Consider the following 20,952-nt stretch of genomic DNA (forward strand, 5'->3'; position numbering starts at 1 on the left):
TTAAGGACATTAGTTGTAATGGTACATGTCCTTCACTTGATTTGAGCCTTCGTGCTGTGCTTTCAGACATTGCACTTCAAACGGAATGCACTTCATCCAGAGAGCAGCCTGTCATCTGTCTAGCCTGTTCTACTGACTGAGGCTGTTGCTGTGGAGCAGGTAAGGACCGATAAGGCCAATACAGACCAGTACGGTACATTGCCAAATGACTCCTCCACCCTGGTCATACAGTATATTCCCTTGTTGTAGCCTACTGCAACTATTCTTACTGCATCCTACACAATTTCATTATTTTCTGCATCATTTCTCAGTTCAGGCTACACCTCTGTATTTCCTGATTTATCGACAAGTCTTTAATCTATTTTCCACGACTGTTGTTGTCCTTGGGACAAGGACCTTGGCTACAGCAGAGAGCTGAGACCTTCATGGCTGGGCAATGTGAGAGGGCCATGTGAAGGCAGTGCGCTGCTCTACTCTGGGCTCTGTAATGTAAACCCACGGTGGTGATTTGTACCACTTTGTGTGGGTATTAGGTCCAGCTGACTAAACGGCCAGTCACAACGCTAGAAACAAGCCTTTCCATATTCATTCCAACTGTCCCTCTGATTTATTTCTCCATTACTGGACCATTTGCAGAAGCACTAATTACTGAGCCCACCGACACAAGGTATAGTGCCTGGTTACATGAGCAACTAACGCAGTAGGCCATGTACTGTAATAAAATAAATGCTTTTAACCCTTGATCTTTTCACAACCGTCCGACAAGGCTCTCCAATTTCTTTTGAAAAACAAAGTTTACAGTAATCATGTTGTGTAGGAAGTAATGCTTTGATAATACAAGTTCAGAACAAAGATTAAATCAACATACAAACACGCATATCATAAGCACACGTAGACACACACAGAAGGGAGGGGGCATTCTGAAGTGCAGTTTCATACAGCTACTAAGCTACTGGCAAGTGGCAACCTTTGCTTTGTTGTCTCCATTGATGAGTGAAATAGGCCATTAGGACCATAGTTACACAGTAACACACAGAGACTCTTCATTAAGAAAGACCAAACACACAAACATCTATGTGATTTCATGTCCCAGAGAAAACATCTTGTAAAAAAAAGTAATGTCTTATTTACTAAGAAAACGACTCGTATTCAACCGCACTGTTTTGCCCTCCCAGTGTTCCATTTAATTGTTATCTGTTAAGAAATATAAACAAAGTGACTCCACTATTCTCCTTCATTAAAACACATTGTTCAACAACAATGCTTCCCAGAGCTGTTTGTGCCCACAGAAAGGTGTACAAGTAATTGTTTCCATGGCAATTACTTTCCTTGGTTGTGCATATTAAAATAAATAAAGAAAATAACAAAAACATGCCCACCAGCCTTCCAATGCAGCCAAAAGCAATTTCCTCTTCCAAATGTAGTTATGCAAAGCCTATGGGCATCATCAGCATTTAGTAATTACTTTTATAATTACTGCTGTTTTGCTCACTGTCATTCAATTTTTCTTACACCACGACTGGGGAATCGAACATCTCACACTCACAGCTGGGCAAATTACTATCCATATATTAATTGAGAGAGAAATATAGGAAGCTGTTTAGTCCATGCAGTTCCTCAACTATAATACACTAACTAACCTGTGTGTGTCTATACAAGCTGCCATTTTTCCAAAAGGTGCATTAATGCCACATTTATTTTCTGTGTCCTGAGTGTCTATTGTGATGCAAACACCATTGGGTTGCATCCCCAAATGACACCCTGTTCCCTTAATTGTGCACTACATTTGACCAGGGACCATAGGGACACCTATAGGGCTCTGGTCACAAGTAGTGCTCTAAATAAGGATAGGGTGCCATTTGGGACGCATCCCATTAATTCCCTCATTACCAACAACAATGTGCATGGCACAATGGGCAACAGGGAAAGTGTACTTTAATCAGTGCCCTCTTCAGCGCCAACCTGCTCACCCAAAAGCTCTTCATACGGAGGGACTGGGCCACTTAGGGATTACAGCTAGATGGCTCTGCCAGGCGGTCAAAGGCTTGAACCAGGTAGCGTGTTCAACACCATTTGACATGTAGAGTTATAGTAGTTCATAGTACATTTCCCCCTTGATCGGGTGGGTGGCAGATTGGTAATATCCCCCAAGTAGTGGCAATAGGAAGGAGGTTATTATTTGGTGGGAAAAGGATTGATATAATATCTATAGTGCTGGGTAGGGAGGGAGGGAGGGAGGGGGATAGACTGTGAAGTAGAGAAGGCAGCGTGCATAGACCTCAGACACCTCAAGGTCAATGTGAAAAGTCACTGACAAAACAGTGTCCTTTGGAGCAAGTACATGGGTTTTTGGCACTGATTCCTTTCTTTTAATAGTTGCTTTGCAGCTGAGTTAAGAAAGAAAATCACCAAGTGACAGGTACAACACTTGTGAGAAGTGCACAGTGGTCCACTTTTTAATTTGTTCTAAAAAAGAATGCACATTTCTCAAGCGAATGATTTGAATATGTATGAACTGAATGTTTAATTATAACCATAAACAGTATAAACTTCATATCCATTTTGTTTGGCTTGCATTTCCTGATATGGAGCATTTTCCTTTGCAAAACATCAAAGTGGGAAACATATTGCCACCGTGTAAAATAAGTTATGTTTGGTCATTCCAGCCATAATGGAGGGCTATTAGTGCTAGCAGCAGGCTAAGTACTGAAACCATCAAATCTGAAAGGGCTGGATGGACCATAACTACAGAAACCCCACTGTTTCTCTTCTCTCTGTAATTAACACAACTGTCCCAAATGGCACCTTATTCCCAATGTAGTGCACTATTTTTTGACCAGGGCCCTACATAGGGAATAGGGTGCCATTTGGGAAACAAGCTAAGACTCTTAATGTGCAGGAGACATCCAGGGGACTGACACGCAGCACGAACAGCTTGATGGAAATCAAATAGCGCAAGCCCACACATAGACGAAGAGAATAGACAGCCTCTCTGGTTGGTTCCTCTTTGACGACGATCCTTGATAGCCTGGCTGATGTGACCCAGCGATGAAGAGCATTGAGTCACTGGTTTGGACTGGAAGCTGTTTGTTAATGCAATTTTCGCTCAGAAACTGAGCAAACGCATTGATTGGTTCTCTCAAATGTTTTTTTCCTGGGGTTGTTAACTGCCTTGCTCAAAGGAAGAACAGCAGATTTGTCCACCTTGCCAGCTCAGGGATTTGAACGGTTACTGTCCTAAAACTCTAACCGCTAGGCTACCTGCCGCCCGAGGAGAACCAACCAGTAAAAGCACAGTCCCCTTCATTATCAACGCAGCGCGCCGTCAACATCGAAACAGCCTTTCCAGACTCTGAAGTCAGGAGGACTTCAAGTTCGGTATCAGACTAGAGTTCAGACCCCTAATTTAACACAAGGGTATCATTGGATACCAAACAACACTGTGGCCTATTCAGTTGACACAGTCAGTCACGTGGACAAATTCCCCCTTCTTTCAGGGAAGTTATTATCCCACCAGCTTCATAAGGAATGCTTTTCCAACAGTCTTGAAAGAGTTCCCACATATGCTGAGCACTTGTTGGCAGCTTTTCCTTCACTCTGCGGTCCAACTCATCCCAAATCGCAATTGGGTTGAGGTCGGGTGATTGTGGAGGCCAGGTCATCTGATGCAGCACTCCATCACTCTCCTTCTTGGTCAAATAGCCCTTACGCAGCCTGGAGGTATGGTGGGTTAGGGTTAGGGTTAATTGTCCTGTTGAAAAGCAAATGAAAGTCCCACTAAGGGCAAAACAGCTGGGATGGCGTATTGCTACAAAATGCTGTGGCAACCATGCTGGTTAAGTGTACCTTGAATTCTAAATAAATCACTGACATGATCCGTTCACATACTGTCACGTTCGCCATAATGGGTAGACCAAGGCGCAGCGTGCGTAGAGTTCCACATACAGTGCCTTGCGAAAGTATTCGGCCCCCTTGAACTTTGCGACCTTTTGCCACATTTCAGGCTTCAAACATAAAGATATAAAACTGTATTTTTTTGTGAAGAATCAACAACAAGTGGGACACAATCATGAAGTGGAACGACATTTATTGGATATTTCAAACTTTTTTAACAAATCAAAAACTGAAAAATTGGGCGTGCAAAAATATTCAGCCCCTTTACTTTCAGTGCAGCAAACTCTCTCCAGAAGTTCAGTGAGGATCTCTGAATGATCCAATGTTGACCTAAATTACTAATGATGATAAATACAATCCACCTGTGTGTAATCAAGTCTCCGTATAAATGCACCTGCACTGTGATAGTCTCAGAGGTCCGTTAAAATCGCAGAGAGCATCATGAAGAACAAGGAACACACCAGGCAGGTCCGAGATACTGTTGTGAAGAAGTTTAAAGCCGGATTTGGATACAAAAAGATTTCCCAAGCTTTAAACATCCCAAGGAGCACTGTGCAAGCGATAATATTGAAATGGAAGGAGGATCAGACCACTGCAAATCTACCAAGACCTGGCCGTCCCTCTAAACTTTCAGCTCATACAAGGAGAAGACTGATCAGAGATGCAGCCAAGAGGCCCATGATCACTCTGGATGAACTGCAGAGATCTACAGCTGAGGTGGGAGACTCTGTCCATAGGACAACAATCAGTCGTATATTGCACAAATCTGGCCTTTATGGAAGAGTGGCAAGAAGAAAGCCATTTCTTAAAGATATCCATAAAAAGTGTAGTTTAAAGTTTAAAAGTTTAAAGCCACCTGGGAGACACACCAAACATGTGGAAGAAGGTGCTCTGGTCAGATGAAACCAAAATTGAACTTTTTGGCAACAATGCAAAACGTTATGTTTGGCGTAAAAGCAACACAGCTCATCACCATGAACACACCATCCACCCTGTCAAACATGGTGGTGGCAGCATCATGGTTTGGGCCTGCTTTTCTTCAGCAGGGACAGGGAAGATGGTTAAAATTGATGGGAAGATGGATGGAGCCAAATACAGGACCATTCTGGAAGAAAACCTGATGGAGTCTGCAAAAGACCTGAGACTGGGACGGAGATTTGTCTTCCAACAAGACAATGATCCAAAACATAAAGCAAAATCTACAATGGAATGGTTCAAAAATAAACATATCCAGGTGTTAGAATGGCCAAGTCAAAGTCCAGACCTGAATCCAATCGAGAATCTGTGGAAAGAACTGAAAACTGCTGTTCACAAATGCTCTCCATCCAACCTCACTGAGCTCGAGCTGTTTTGCAAGGAGGAATGGGAAAAAATTTCAGTCTCTCGATGTGCAAAACTGATAGAGACATACCCCAAGCGACTTACAGCTGTAATCGCAGCAAAAGGTGGCGCTACAAAGTATTAACTTAAGGGGGCTGAATAATTTTGCACGCCCAATTTTTCAGTTTTTGATTTGTTAAAAAAGTTTGAAATATCCAATAAATGTCATTCCACTTCATGATTGTGTCCCACTTGTTGTTGATTCTTCACAAAAAAATACAGTTTTCTATCTTTATGTTTGAAGCCTGAAATGTGGCAAAAGGTCGCAAAGTTCAAGGGGGCCGAATACTTTCGCAAGGCACTGTATTTTAATTAATAGAAACTCACCAAACAAAACAAACAAGCACAAACGAAACGTGACGCTACTGGTGTGCACACAGGCAACTATCTGTAGACAAGATCCCACAAATCACAATGAGGAAATTGCTGCCTAAATATGATCCCCAATCAGAAACAACGATAAACAGCTGTCTCTGATTGGGAACCATACCAGGCCAACATAAACCCCCCCCCCCCAAAGGTGCGGACTCTGACCGCAAAACCTGACTCAATAGGGGAGGGTCCGGGTGGGCATCTACCGTCGGGGGGCGGCTCCGGTGCAGGGCGAAGTACCCACTCCGCTCGCAGATACGATGTCTTCCTCCATGGCGGCTCTGGTGCGGGGATCGTCGCAGGAGGAACAGGACCGTGTGTCGTCGCCGGAGGCACCGGACCGTAGATCGTTGCAGGAGACTCTGGACTGAGAACCCCTGCTGAACCCTCTGGACTGCAGACCGTCGCTGGAGGCTCTGGGCTGCCGAACGTCGCTGGAGGCTCTAGACCGCCGTCCGTCGCTGGAGGCTCTGGACCGCCGACCATTGCTGGAGGCTCTGGACCGCCGACCGTCGCTGGAGGCTCTGGACTGGGAACTGTCGCCGGAAACTCTGGACTGGGAACTGTCGCCGGAAGCTCTGGACTGTGGAGGCGCACTGGAGGCCTGATGCGTGGGACCGGTACAGGTGGCACCAGACTGGTGACACGCACCTCAGGGCGAGTGTGAGGAGCAGGAACAGGACGGACCTGACTGGGAAAGCGCACTTGAGGGAGAGTGCGAGGAGTTGGACGCACTGGGTTGTGAAGGTGCACTGAAGACCTGGTGTGTATAGCCGGTATCAATTGTTCCGAAACTTTAACACACTTCTCAGGACGAGTACGGGGAGCTGACTCAGGTGGCACCAAACTGACAACACGTTCCTTTATTCCAAATCTGTGCATCCTCCACCAACTCAACAACTCTCCCATTTCTCTCTCCTCCAAACTCTCCTCCTTCTCCCAGACTTGGTCTGGTTCACTCCTCGGCTTTTCTTGGGGTTTCTGTGGCCTACCTCCCCAACTTCGTCGCTGTCCCTCCTTCGCTGCTTCCACCTGCCTCCATGGCAGGCTCTTCTCTCCTGCTCTTACGTCATCCCAAGTCCAGGAGTTCTCTCCCTAATCTCCTCCACAGACCAGGATGCCATTATCTCCTGGGCACGCTGCTTGGTCCGTTGTTGGTGGGATCTTCTGTCATGATCGCTATGATGATTGGACCAAGGCGCAGTGTGTCTAGAGTTCCACATATTTGACTTAATAGAAACTCACCAAACAAAACGTGAAGCTACTGGTGTGCACACAGGCAACTATCTGTAGACAAGATCCCACAAAGAACAATGAGGGAATGGCTGCCTAAATATGATCCCCTGTCTCTGATTGGGAACCATACCAGACCAACATAAACCATTAAATCCCTAGATGCCCCACCCTAGCCACTATCACGCCCCAACCAACAGAGAATGAACAGCTCTCTATGGTCAGGGCGTGACATATACTCTCACAAAGACACGGCAGTTGGAACCAAAAATCTCAAATTTGGACTCATCAAACCAAAGGACAGATTTCCTTGCAGCAATTTGACCATGAAGGCCTGATTCACGCAGTCTCCTCTTCCTCTGAACAGTTGATATTGAGATGTGTCTGTTATTTGAACTCTGTAAAGCATTTATTTGGGCTGCAATCTGAGGTGCAGTTAACTCTAATAAACGTATCCTCTGCAGCAGAAGTAACTCTTCCTTTCCTGTGGCAGTGCTCACGAAAGCCAGTTTCATCATAGCGCTTGATGGTTTTTGCGACTGCACTTGAAGAAACTTTAAAAGTTCTTGACATTTTCCGGATTGACTGACCTTCATGTCTTAAAGTAAAGATGGACTGTTGTTTTTCTTTGCTATTTTGATCTGTTCTTGGCATAATATGGACTTGGTCTTTGCTCAAACACATTAAGGAAAGAAATTCCACAAATTAACTTTAAACAAGGCACACCTAATAATTGAAATGCATTCCAGGTGACTACCTCATGAAGCTGGTTGAGAGAATGCCAAGCATGTGCAAAGCTGTCATCAAGGCAAAGGGTGGCTACTTTGAAGAATCTGTTTAAGAATTTGAATTTAAGAATTAATTCATATTTTGATGTCTTCACTATTATTCTATAATGTAGAAAATAGTCAAAATAAAGAAAAACCCTTGATTGAGTAGGTGTGTCCCAACTCTTTACTGGTAATGTATGTCCTACAAAAATTCAGAAAACCACAGAGTAAAGAGTTAGACATTTAATGTACTGTATGTACTGTATAGTACAAATATGATTTGTGCAAGACGGTCTCTGAGCATTTTTTGTTGTTTTTGAGCCATCTGATTTCTTGCATTTTCGTAAATTGTGGCACTTTGGTGAATGCTCTCCGCTCTGCTCCTCTCTGATTTTCTCCTCACTGCTCCTCTCTGCCCATCTCTGATTTGCTCCTCTCTGCTCCTCTCTGATTTGCTCCTATCTGCTCCTCTCTGACTTGCTCCTCTCTGATTTGCTCCTCTCTGCTCCTTTCTGATTTGCTCCTCTCTGCTCTGCTCCTCTCTGTTCCTCTCTGCTCTGCTCCTCTCTGCTCTGCTCCTCTCTGCTCTGCCCCTCTCTGCCCCTCTCTGCTCCTCTCTGCTCCTCTCTGCTCCTCTCCGCTCTGTTTCTCTCTGCTCCTCTCTGCTCTGCTCCTCTCTGCTCTGCTCCTCTCTGCTCTGCGCCTCTCTGCTCTGCATGCATGAATAATAAAATGGCCAGGTGGTGGAGGGGTTGGAGGGGGTCAGGAGGCGTGCGCCAGCCGCCAAACAAGAGAAAGGTCATGCTTGTTTGTGCAGTGTCCTTCAACAGATGTGAACCGCCTCTGACAGAGACTAGCAAATTCCGGTTAAAACGCTCAGAAAAAATTAGTTGATGGGTCAATTACAGTAAAGGTCACTAGAAGGCAAAGAGGAGAGAAAGGAGAGCGGCGAGAGAGGAGAGGCGAGAAGTTACGATAATAAATCAACAATGTTTGGAGAGAAGTGGAGGTCAAATTCTTTTAGCTCCGATGCCAGCAATATCGGCTACCGCTTTTATTACTTAGCCGAGCTTCCGCACACTAGAGGCTGTTCTAAGGACGTTTGGCAACTCAGACAGACATCACCGCCGTCCAAACGCCAGCTCTTACTCATGCTTTATTCTGAACAAAAATAGAAAATAATAAAAAAAGAAAGAATGAGAATTTTCCCGAAGCAAAGATCCATTCCAAAACCAGAGTGAATTTACAAAACCGGGGCAGTGCTACTGAGATTTCCCTAAAGGTTACAATCATCAGTTATTAAGTCGAAATGTCTTGTCAGAAGCCGGCTCAGTTTTCTCCCCCAGCAAATCTCCTATAATAACATATTCATGGTAACACCTACACGGGTGTGTATGTTAAGGCACAAGGCAAATTGATTGAGAGACTGGGCCTGCCAAATGAACTAGGCCGGCCATGTATCAGAAACAATATTATTCTGCTGCTGTGTGGGGCTAACCTTGATCTGTGTTGCACAAACAACCCTGAAGAGAAATGATCCTGGCCTTTCCTGTCCGCTCCCTCTTCTGGTACAATAACCTAGCATATGCCCCCTCCCTCCTAACCCCTCTCTCCCTGCCATCTTACACAGTGCATTGACAAACCTGGCTCTTTTGTGTGTGTGTGTGTGTGTGTGTGTGTGTGTGTGTGTGTGTGTGTGTGTGTGTGTGTGTGTGTGTGTGTGTGTGTGTGTGTGTGTGACATCTGTAAACCAAGCTCTTCAGCCAGCTGTGTGTCTGGCACGCTGGGAGCTGTGGAAGCTCCGGGTCAGGTTCATCTAATGTAGCCTATTCAGAAATAACACTGATTCATGGGCAGAGGGAGATGGTCAGCCGTCTCCATTAGCTACCGGCGATGCACAGCAACAAAAAGAATGGGATCAATACGCCGCTCTTTTCAGAATGTAGTGCAAATAAAATGTGGTGAGTTAGTGATTCGATTCAGACGGGCACTATCTGTCTGTCGATAGCATGGAAGGACAGGGCACGCAGCGGAGAGAGAGAGCATTGTTCTACAGAGGTAGACAGAGGTAGGGTAGACGTCACCTTGGTGTGTGTAGTCATTAAAATATCCAAAATGTAAACGTTGGTGGTTCAATCCTCCTGGAAGCATCGTGTAATCATCTTTGATTAAATGCAAAGTGTGGGCTATAGGTCTTAGTTGTGTTAGTAGGAAATCTAGCAGGATGCTCTAACCCAAATAATTCTGCCGTATACATTTTCTCATTAAAATGCATGTATCTTTTCAAAGGCAGACAACAATGATGCCATCTGGTGTGTGTGTGTGTGTGTGTGTGTGTGTGTGTGTGTGTGTGTGTGTGTGTGTGTGCAGAGCAAACATTGTGCATTGACTGAACATTTCTGCAATTTACTTTAATGTTTACGGTCATTCCTACTCCAGCATACCCTTTTAAAATATACAGAGCTGTATCTCCTTTAAGTGCACTGTACAAATACCCAATTTCAAAGGCAAATTCGGTTACATTTGGATTCAGTATTGCTGCCTGTACTAGGCGCAAAGCTACATTTATCAAAGTTAAATGTTTACTTTTTGAATATTTGTGACCAGACGACAGTAACAAGAGTGCCTCATTTCCCTACCAGTCTAATATTGTGTGTAGACTGAGTACAGTAAAACGTGAAAAATTACCTTAATCCTGTCATTAACGTTGACATTTTACCTCACATAATATTTGAATTTACAGTTTCACCTTAAATGGAAACTTCTGGATTTTGGAAATGAGGCCCTTTATCTACTTCCCCAGAGTCAGATGAACTGCTAGCGGATACCCATAGAATTCCAGTCATTGTGCTAATGCTAGTTAGCATTGGCTCGCAAAACTACCTCTAACGTCCTTCATACTGGACACAGAGACATAAAAATGGAATCCACAAGTTCATCTGACTCTGGGGAAGTATCCAAAATCCCAAAGTATCCTTTAATGTCACAGTATTTTAATGCTCAGACAAAGAGAGATATCATCACTGTACAGTTAGTAAGTTGAGTGGACCATTGATGGAAACTGTTGGTACTGATCTAGACTGAACTGAACTAAATTGTGGGTAGTTGGACCATGGTGGAGAAGGAGCTGACCTTTGACGGAGGTGTTGGGTGGTGGGCCTTCTATGCGCAGGTTCCATGGCGGGTCCCCCTGGTTGGCGAAGTCCCTCATCTTCAGGTAGCTGATGGTGAGGCGGATGATGGAAGCCTTGTCCAGCTGGCTGGTGATGGCGCCGGGCAGGGGCAGCATCTTGGCCAGCTCATAGAACTCAAAGTTCTCCTTCCCTCGCCGCGAGCGAGCCGCATCCCGGGACTTCTCCTTCCTCAGAGCCTGCAACCTGGTGGGGACAGGAGAAGAGACAGGAGTGAGGACCAGGGTTGTGTTCAGTAGGGACAACACTTTTTGCAACACTCTGAAACTAGGTGGGAGACGAGCAGAAAGTTAGGGCCTTGGTTTCGACCAGGAAGAACAGAAAGGCCATACCATCATTCGAAGCCATAAGCAAGATAGCAAGCAAGCAAGACCAGGGTCAGGTTAAGTAAGGAGAAAACGTTTTGAAAAAGGGGAGGGGCTACCTGTACTTGTCCAATTAGAACACATATTGTTCTGCATTGCAAAATGTTTTGCTAAGGTGGGACCTATTGAACATGACCCTAGTCCCTCTGTCAGCTCAGACACCTGCCTGTTGTCATACTGTGGACTAAGTCTAAGTCTGTGTCCCAAATGGCACCCTAAAAAATAAATAAAGGGAAAGGGGGGGCATTTGGGAGCTAGGCTAGGTTACAGGGCTATGGGACCAACCACACCAAGTCAGTCAGTCTTGGCCGTTAGTGACTTGCTCTACTCCATTGGGAACGCTCAGCACAATTGATTCAGTCATTGGAATTTAGAAGTGGGTCGAAGTTCTGATTAGCTTTGGCCTTGGGTCTCATGAGACAGCCTGCTGAATGACTTTCAGATTGCTGCCTTTTTTGAACGTAAGACACTGCAATAGGCCCAGATAGATCTCTCTCTTTCTCTCTACAGCTGAAATAGTTTCACAAAATGAGATCATATTCAAAAAGGCCAAACACTGCACTGACCTCACTTTACACTGTCTGAGAGCTCAGTGTGATATTTCTCCTCTATATTTCTACTTCAGTTGATTTATTCATGTCAGCTGCCTGAACTGGTAACAAATATACTGCAGGTGCACATTTCTCAGATGTGTCAGAATAGATGTGTTTAAAATAGTTATAATTCACTTTTTTTTTTTTTTTTACAGTATAATACAGTCCATTTTACGATATTGTACTGTGTGTCATTACACAGTAACTGCTTTGATACTGTACTTATATTACAGGGGAGTGTACTGTAATATTAAATTACATGATTTTACCTGCCACCAAGCTGTCTGTAAATTACTGTCAAATTCATGCTAACCCTTTTACAGTGTACTGTATTCAGGTATATTCTCTCAAGCCCTTTATACAGCGGCAGTAGATCACATGACCTATTGAAGGATGCATGATTGGTTATAGTCTATCGGCTTGTATCGTTCCAGTCAAACACGCCCGTCCCCTTCAGTCATTGTGTTATTTATTTTACATCGAAGAACTCGAAGCAGTTCCATACTTCCATAACACAACTCCCAACTTTCTATGGCGTTCATCATCCCAAGCCATTTTGAATTAAGTTGCCAATAAATCACACAGAAATCTCTGGGTTCCCCACTGGCCGACACCTAGATAAAAAAAAAAATGTACCACCACAAATGCTAAATCTGTTAGAGCAGACTTGAAAGATGAGGGAAGAGAGGGTTTCTGCCCTGAAGATGAAAAATGACTGTTGGTGAAGAAAATCATTTCACATTATTTTGTTGTTTAGTTATCAGTGATTCAAGACAAAAACCAACAACATTAAGCAAACGTGAAAAAAAAAAAAACAGCAAGCCAAGGCCCACCCACGCTCTGACAGTGGGTTACTACTGTATATAGATAGAGTACATAGATTCAAAAGAGGTTTGAGAAATCAATTAATGAATTTAGACATTCACAATGTCTGCAGGATACAAATGAGAATTCCCCAAGCACCACTTCCCACAACCTTCATTCAGCCAAATAATGTCTTGTGGCTTACTAACACCATGCTCATAGTTGTCAAGATCAATTTATGTTAGCTTTTGTGTGCATCAGGAGTGTAATAGGATCATTTCATTGCCAGATACAGATGCATCCTCTGCCTTTACATCTAAGTAGCAGATTGCTGTTCTTGATCATCTCGACCGCCCCTGCAAGAAGAACAACACCATTTGATGGTCTGCTGCTCAGACAATATATAAAGCTAGTTGTAATGGTTGTTTGGAGGCAAAGTGCAACAGAGCAGCAGAATTTCATTTGTTCCGCAAACTTGGAAAGCATTATGTCGGCCTGCCAAATATTTCTTGATGCGCCGGGGTTGTGTGACCTTCATACAGCAGACATATTTATCATGTTCTACCAGAGTAAATGTAACACTTTTTTTATATATTTTTTTATAAACATGAAATTAAATCATGTCGTAGTTCAACGGGAACAACCCAATAGCTTTTTAAGTTCCTTTTACAAGACAGGGATGAGGTCACTAACTTCTGGCTGGATTTGGTTCTGGTTCTGAGGTCACGACCTCGTCTATGTTCCACATCAAATACGGTACTCCCGACGTGGCAACTCTATTTTGATTACCGTAAACAAATATAATAACAATCAATTAAAATATCTGCAATGACCCGTCCTTTCTCAGGTAATCACTTTCTTGAGTTGGTGACCAGCACCCTACACACTACAAGAATATAAATCACGTAATAATGATTAACTATTATATAGATCTTTTTTTTTTATTCTGCAACATGCAGATGACCTCACAGTCTGTATTTTACACCACAATTCTCCACACACTGAACTACTGCATTAACACCGTTCTCACATTGCAATCCCAGAGAGGTCACCATGCTGCTCCCACTAGGGTGTCAGGTGCCCATGCTTAAAAAGAGACCAGCGGTAGGGAGCACAAGCAGAACAGCTTCACAATCTGTCATTCCCACTGATTCCCAGAAAAGCCTAGTTATTATTGTGTAGAGAGAGAGAGCCATCTCCATCACCTACACTACAGTCACCATCCACAACGGTGGCACAACCCCACCACATTCTTTTGCACCATTTTCAAATGACTCTCTGTATACTCTGAATCACACAAACCCACACCCACACACAAATCTCAATGACATCATGGAGAGAAGAAAAAACATACTGGTTGGTAAGTGTTTACTTGAAAATAGAATGCCTATGGCCCACATGGGTGAAATGCCAGTGGGGAAATCAACCAATGTGAGGGGTGTCTGATAGGGATCTGTGTGTAGGAACAGAGAGCCGCATTGTGTTCACACTTCCTGCTTTCCTTCGTCTACAAGAGAACTCCAGAGTACAGTTAGTATTGTAAAAATGGAAAAGACTTGTGAGAAGTCGAGATTAGAGATATGAAATGTACACAGAACAGGACATTTCTTTACTCATAGTAACAGGGTTCCAAACCAGAGAGGGAGTCAGCATCCATTTTAAGTCGATTAGCTTTGACTTATATACTGACGGGGTAACTTAAAGTATAATAATAACATGATTATAATAATAACCAGACTACACGTACTGCAAATAAAGCATGTGTCGCTTTTAATGAACTAGAAGATGCCAACTTACTAATGTCTTTCTCAAGAAAACTCATAAGATATCAGCAGACGTGGTTGTGCAGCAAACAACAATAAAACAGCCACAGGGTCATTGGCCAATTAAATGAATGGACATCTTGAATGGAGGTGACACACCTTGGTGAGCCTGCTGTCTAAGATATCACTCTATGTAGCCAATCAGCGAACCACCCACCATTCAACTTTTGAAGGCAAGGAGAATACATCAAGCAGCCGAAACTTGTGTGCAAATGATCATTTAGGATTGAAGTAATTGGTTTCATCAGTGTTGAAAAGGCAGCCAGAGCAAAATGCCACTTTAGATTAGGGCCCTCCTCCTGAAGAAATGGATGACACCACTGATCGGGGGACTAAATGCCAAAACTAATCAATTGCTTTTGTGACTCTGGCTCTCCATGCAGCAGTAAAAAGAGAGGGTGCACTAGGTTTTCTTTCTCATTATAGAAAATGCTATCTCCTTAGTAACATAATTTAACTTCTCATCAACTTGGTCACACTGTGTCATCAAACCTGTCCAAACCCCCGGCAGACAATGAGGGGTTATGAAAAACAACCTTGTTCGGGGTTAGGCCCCATTTATAAATACCACCAAGACTGGACAACACCAGGGCCCATATTCACTAAACATATCAGAGTAGGAGTGCTGATCTAGGATCAGCTTATCCTTTTAGATCATAATTAATATGATTACATGGGCAGGGGAGACCTGATCTTAGATCAGGACTTCCACTCTGATGGTTTTTGAAGACCCCAAGGACATGCATGCATTTGTACTGTAGCATTGTACACTACACTAACATGTTCACAACATTTATCCACTATTTAAATGAGACGGTCAAACAAAAATCCGAAGCAGATGTACAATATCACAGGTGTTCATCAACACGTACAGTACTATAAGAAGAAATACATTCGTACGAAGTTCATAAGATTCAGTGATGGTGTGACATCTATCTTTTCAGTGAGTTGGAACACCACCATTCTGTTAAAGGAAAACTCCACCCAAAAACTAACTTTTGGTATTTGTTTCATTAGTCCACTGTTGATATAGTCCCAAAATGTTTTGCATGTCAGCAATCAAGATAAAAAAAGAAACGTCCCTTTTAAGGACCCTGTCTTTCAAAGATAATTCGTAAAAATCCAAGTAACTTCATAGATCTTCATTGTAAAGGCTTTAAACACTGCTTCCCATGCTTGTTCAATGAACCATAAACAATTAATAAACATGCACCTGTGGAACGGTCATTAAGACACTAACAGCTTACAGACGGTAGGCAATTAAGGTCAGTTATGAAAACTTAGGACACTAAAGAGGCCTTTCTACTGACTCTGAAAAACACCAAAAGAAAGATGCCCAGGTTCCCTGCTCATCTGTGTGAACGTGCCTTAGGCATGCTGCAAGGAGGCATGAGAACTGCAGATGTGGCCAGGGCAATAAATTGCAATGTCCGTACTGTTAGATGCCTAAGACAGTGCTACAGGTACACAGGACTGACAGCTGATCGTCCTGGCAGTGGCTGACCATGTGTAACAACACCTTCACAGGATCAGTACATCCGAACATCACACCTGCGGGACAGGTACAGGATGGCAACAACAACTGCCCGAGTTACACCAGGAACACACAATCCCTCCATCAGTGCTCAGACTGTCCGCAATAGGCTGAGAGAGGCTGGACTGAGGGCTTGTAGGCCTGTTGTAAGGCAGGTCCTCACCAGACATCACTGGCAACAACGTCGCCTATGGGCACAAACCCACCGTTGCTGGACCAGACAGGACTGGCAAAAGGTGCTCTTCACTGACGAGTCACGATTTTGTCTCACCAGGGGTGATGGTCGGATTCGCGTTTATCGTCGAAGGAATGAGCGTTACACCGAGGCCTGTACTCTGGAGCGGGATCGATTTGGAGGGTCCATCATGATCTGGGGCAGTGTGGCACAGCATCATCGGACTGAGATTGTTGTTATTGCAGGCAATCTCAACGCTGTGCGTTACAGGGAAGACATCCTCCTCCCTCATGTGGTACCCTTCCTGACATGACAATGCCACCAGCCATACTGCTCGTCCTGTGCTTGATTTCCTGCAAGACAGGAATGTCAGTGTTCTGCCATGGCCAGCAAAGAGCCCGGATCTCAATCCCATTAAGCACGTCTGGGACCTGTTGGATCGGAGGGTGAGGGCTAAGGCCATTCCTCCCAGAAACGTCCGGGAACTTGCAGGTGCCTTGGTGGAAGAGTGGGGTAACATCTCACAGCAAGGACTGGCAAATATGGTGCAGTCCATGAGGAGGAGATGCACTGCAGTACTTAATGCAGCTGTTGGCCACACCAGATACTGACTGTTACTTTGACCACCCTTTTGTTCAGGGACACATTATTCAATTTCTGTTAGTCACATGTCTGTGGAACTTGTTCAGTTTGTCTGTTGTTGAATCTTATGTTCATACAAATATTTACACATGTTAAGTTTGCTGAAAATAAACGCAGTTGACAGTGAGAGGACATTTATATAACTTTCAAAATACAGAAATACAGCCGGTATGATGCATTTAGTTTCATATGGTGTTGAGTTTTCCATTATATATTACATTATATCAGCTATATTTCTGCATTTTGAAAGTGATATATCTCTAAAACCTGATTGCTGACATGCTAAACATGTTGGGACTATATCAACAATGGACTAATGAAACCAATACCAATATACCAAATACCGTTTTTGGGTGGAATTTTCCTTTAACTCGATTAAACAGTGTTCTCTATCTCTTTGGTGAATGCTAACTGTTCATCGTTGTATTGGAAGGTTGTTTCTCCCTTTTAATACCATTTAAGGTCTGTCTGCACATCAGACTATCCTATCAGTCTGTGAAGGGGATGGCCTATTGCCACGGATGTCCATTGTCCTTATTAAGGTTGCCATTATGCTCTGTGTCTTAGGTGACATTGATGTCCTCAGAGCTGTCTGTCTGTGTGTGTGAGTGTGTTTTCATGTGTGTGTGTGTGTGTGTGTGTGTGTGTGTGTGTGTGTGTGTGTGTGTGTGTGTGTGTGTGTGTATGTGTGTGTGTGCGTGCGTGCGTGCGTGCGTGTGTGTGTGTGTGTGTGATCTGTGTGTGCAAGTGTGGTGCCTGTTTCATAGCTAAATGCACAAAGGGAGTAACTGTATCGGGTGCATGATAATACAGCACTTGAAGTTCAAACAGTAGTGTTTAAAATATAAAGGCAATTGTGAATGTTATTGAACAGGCCTCTGTCACAGTGGGTCTAGTAAGGTTGTTGCTGGACCAACACAGTGCCACACTAACAACCATTGTAGCACCAAGGCTGTAGAAGCTCATCTCATACATTGAACCAACTGCATCTATTATTGTTAGGCTTTGTGGCCAACACTCATAAATTAGTAACCGGAAATTCAATGAAAGAACAAATAAAAACCTGTTGATTGAGTAAATTGGAATACTTAAGAGGCAATTAAAAAAGAAAAAGAATAAAAGGTGGGCAAAAAAAGACATTAATCTGCACTCGTTTTCATTTTGCTGCTTTCATTCTTTCTGTTGTTGTTGTTGCTGCTGCTGTTGTTGTTTTTCTACCTCTCGCTGTGGTATTGATACCATTAAATGAAATACCTGCTGTAACACAAAGGAGGGAACATAAAGATGAGGAGAGAGACAGAGAGAGAGGCTTATGAAGAGAGAAGAGAGAGAGGCAGGCCAAGGCATTAATCAGCCATCTTGCTACATATTGATTCAACTACAATGATGCGGTCATTTGGAGAAATAATAGCCAGCAAATTATGCAGGATGAAACCCTGCTGTTAATGAATGAGAATAATCCCCCTTTGTACTGAAAAACCCACCACCCACAGCTCGGAGGCTAGGAAATCTGCTAGGTGGAGGAGTGGGCCTGCCAGGCTGCTGTGATTACCAGCGGTAGGGGAAACACTGAGAGGAGAGCTACCATTGTCCTCCCTTGCGCTCAGAAGGTCAGTGTGTGTGTGCGTGTGTGCTCAGAGGGTCAGGGTCTGTATGGCTCTTCTCAGGGTGGTCATCCGGACGCCTGGCTGCTCCATCAGGCTCACAGCAGCAAGACTGAGGCTTATTTCACTGTTTCTTGAAGGATGATGCAGAATGGACATGAATATAGACACTGGAGGAGACAGTATTTATGGAGGAAACAAGGCCTCATACTGAGACAGATTGCTTATCCTTATCCTTTAATTCACATTCTATCATTAGGGGTGGGCCAGACACGTACTATAGACCACAGGAGGCTGCTGAAGGGAGGACGGCTCATAGTAATGGCTGGAATGGAGTGAAACTATTTCCACTCTTTTTCTTCTAACTGCAGTGTTGGGAGTGGGCTCGCGGGTAAGAATTTCACGGTAAAGTGAACTCGGCGCATGTGACCAATAACACTTGACCAATAACACCATTCCATTTATTCTGTTCCAGCCATTACTATGAGCCTGTTGTCCCCAAATGAAGGTGCCACCAGCCCCCTGTGGTATACACAAACGGATATACGTGCAAACACGCAGTCACGCACACGTTTGCATGGGAGGAGAAGATGAGATTTGAACTTGCTTCCTACAACCAAACATGCACCACAATAAATCATTTCTGGCCATGACATTTTTTGCTCTTTGATTCAAAGCCTAAATAACATAACCTTTTGTTTCAGGCTATGCAAAGCTACTCTGATTCTAAATCAACAGTGGCTATGCAGCCGGGTGTAAAGTCTTAATAGCTCCAGCACCACACTTCCCTGCATATCTTCATTACAGTGGGAATCGTCTTATTGTTGGATTAAACTTACCGCATACGACTAAACACACACAGCCACATCATGAAATAACCCAACTAGCAACAAGCTGTTTGGACAAGGGATTGGTTCCATTTCAAGTCCAAAATCAATCCCTCAACATAGGAAAAGAGACAGAAAACCGGGTGCATAAAAGCAGTAAATCAGATTCACTCAAGGAATGAAGTACAAACGTATTGATTCATTTATGCAGAGCGACTCAATTGTTATGACCGTGGTATAAACACGCACATGAAGTTATTAAACCACACTGACAACAAAAGCAAAACATCTCAGTAACAGACGTAACAGGTGGTACTGTTTTAACACAGAACAGTTTAAACTCACAGAACCCCCTCAGGGGTGTAGTGTGTGAATATCAACCTTTTAAGTCAATAGTGTAATCTCTCATCGGGTGTGGTTGTATAATGTGCAGGTGTGTGTGTGTGTGTGAGCATGCGTGCGAGCGAGCGTGTGTGTGTGCTTATGGTGTAGAGCTGTCCTGTGTTCTGCCTGCTTGAGGCCCGCAGGTTGTAGACAGAGAGGGCAGACTGAGAAGACAGTTGTCAATGGCCAAGGTCACCAGGCTGCCTGTACAGACTGGGGCTAGTGGGTGCATCCCAAATGGCACCCTATGCTCTATGGACCCTGGTCAAAAGTAGTGCACTATATAGGGAATAGGGTGCCATTTGGGAAGGATAGGGACCCTGTTTCCCAGTGCGCTCCAATCTCCCCCACCACAGAGTTGTCCTGTATGTACCCACGAACAAGGAGAGGGAGGGTGGCAGCTTCAATGTACACAACACACACACACACACACACACACAAGCATAGACATAGGTACACACACACACACACACCAAATATGAAATGCTAGTGGAGCGTGTCCATAAAATAAAAAGGAATTGCGTCTGGGGACTGAAACCAGAATCAGATATTACCTGCTGTCTTGATTAATAGTCTCTCTCCTGTATGCTTTTAATTTAAAGCCCCCCAGCACTCTCTCTCTCTCTCTCCTCTGTGGAAAAATGATTATGTCCCAAATGGCACCCTATTCCCTAGAGGCCCTGGTCAAAACTAGTGCACGATGTAGGGATTAGGTTGCCATTTGGAACGTAAGCAATAACTTCTCTATTTTTACGATGGACTCATCCAAACCTGGATGTGGGACTGGGGGGCCCAGCAATACATTTTAGTTTCAATTTGCATTGCAATGTTTTTAAATTCATATCTGACTTTAATTTGCTGCGGATATGGTTGTTTGCATTTACCTCAAGCATGGAAAACTGGTACTGGTCTGCAGTACAGGGAAACTGATTGTTACATACTGTATAAAATAGGAATAAACAAATGTTACTAGCGCTAATCAGAGGCATATGTGGCTTGCAGCCTTGCACACCGGAACCAGACATGTCCATAATGACTAGCAGCAGATGTGTGGTGAGAGCCACTGTAATGGTGGTGGTGAGGGGCAGGGATGATGAAATCTTGATAGCCACAATGGTTGATGGCCAAAACTCGGAAAGCCCTGAGGTTAGAGAGGTGAGCCAGTGACCGAAGGGTTGCCAGTTTGAATCCCAGGGCTTATGGGGAAAAACAGTGGGGAGTGAGGAGAGTTGCTGGTATCAGAAGGTCGTCTTCTGGTTCTTGGCTGTCTGCAGTGATGTGGTGTCTTCGGTTTGCCCAACTGGTTAGTCTGCAGTGATGTGGTGTCTTCTGTTTGCCCAACTGGTTAGTCTGCAGTGATC

At 44.0% G+C, this 20,952-nt stretch overlaps 1 protein-coding gene across 2 annotated transcripts in view; it reads right to left on the minus strand.

Annotated features, from left to right (window-relative positions):
- LOC139375050 (neuronal PAS domain-containing protein 3) overlaps positions 1-20,952 on the minus strand; it is a 366,286-nt gene that overhangs the window by 251,909 nt on the left and 93,425 nt on the right. For both annotated transcript variants that reach the window (XM_071116431.1, XM_071116430.1), the window contains one exon: positions 10,782-11,026. In XM_071116431.1, coding sequence (XP_070972532.1) covers positions 10,782-11,026 — 245 coding nt within the window. The remainder of the gene's footprint in view (positions 1-10,781; positions 11,027-20,952) is intronic.

Source organism: Oncorhynchus clarkii, chromosome 19 (assembly GCF_045791955.1).
Source record: "Oncorhynchus clarkii lewisi isolate Uvic-CL-2024 chromosome 19, UVic_Ocla_1.0, whole genome shotgun sequence".
Lineage (NCBI taxonomy): Eukaryota > Metazoa > Chordata > Actinopteri > Salmoniformes > Salmonidae > Oncorhynchus > Oncorhynchus clarkii.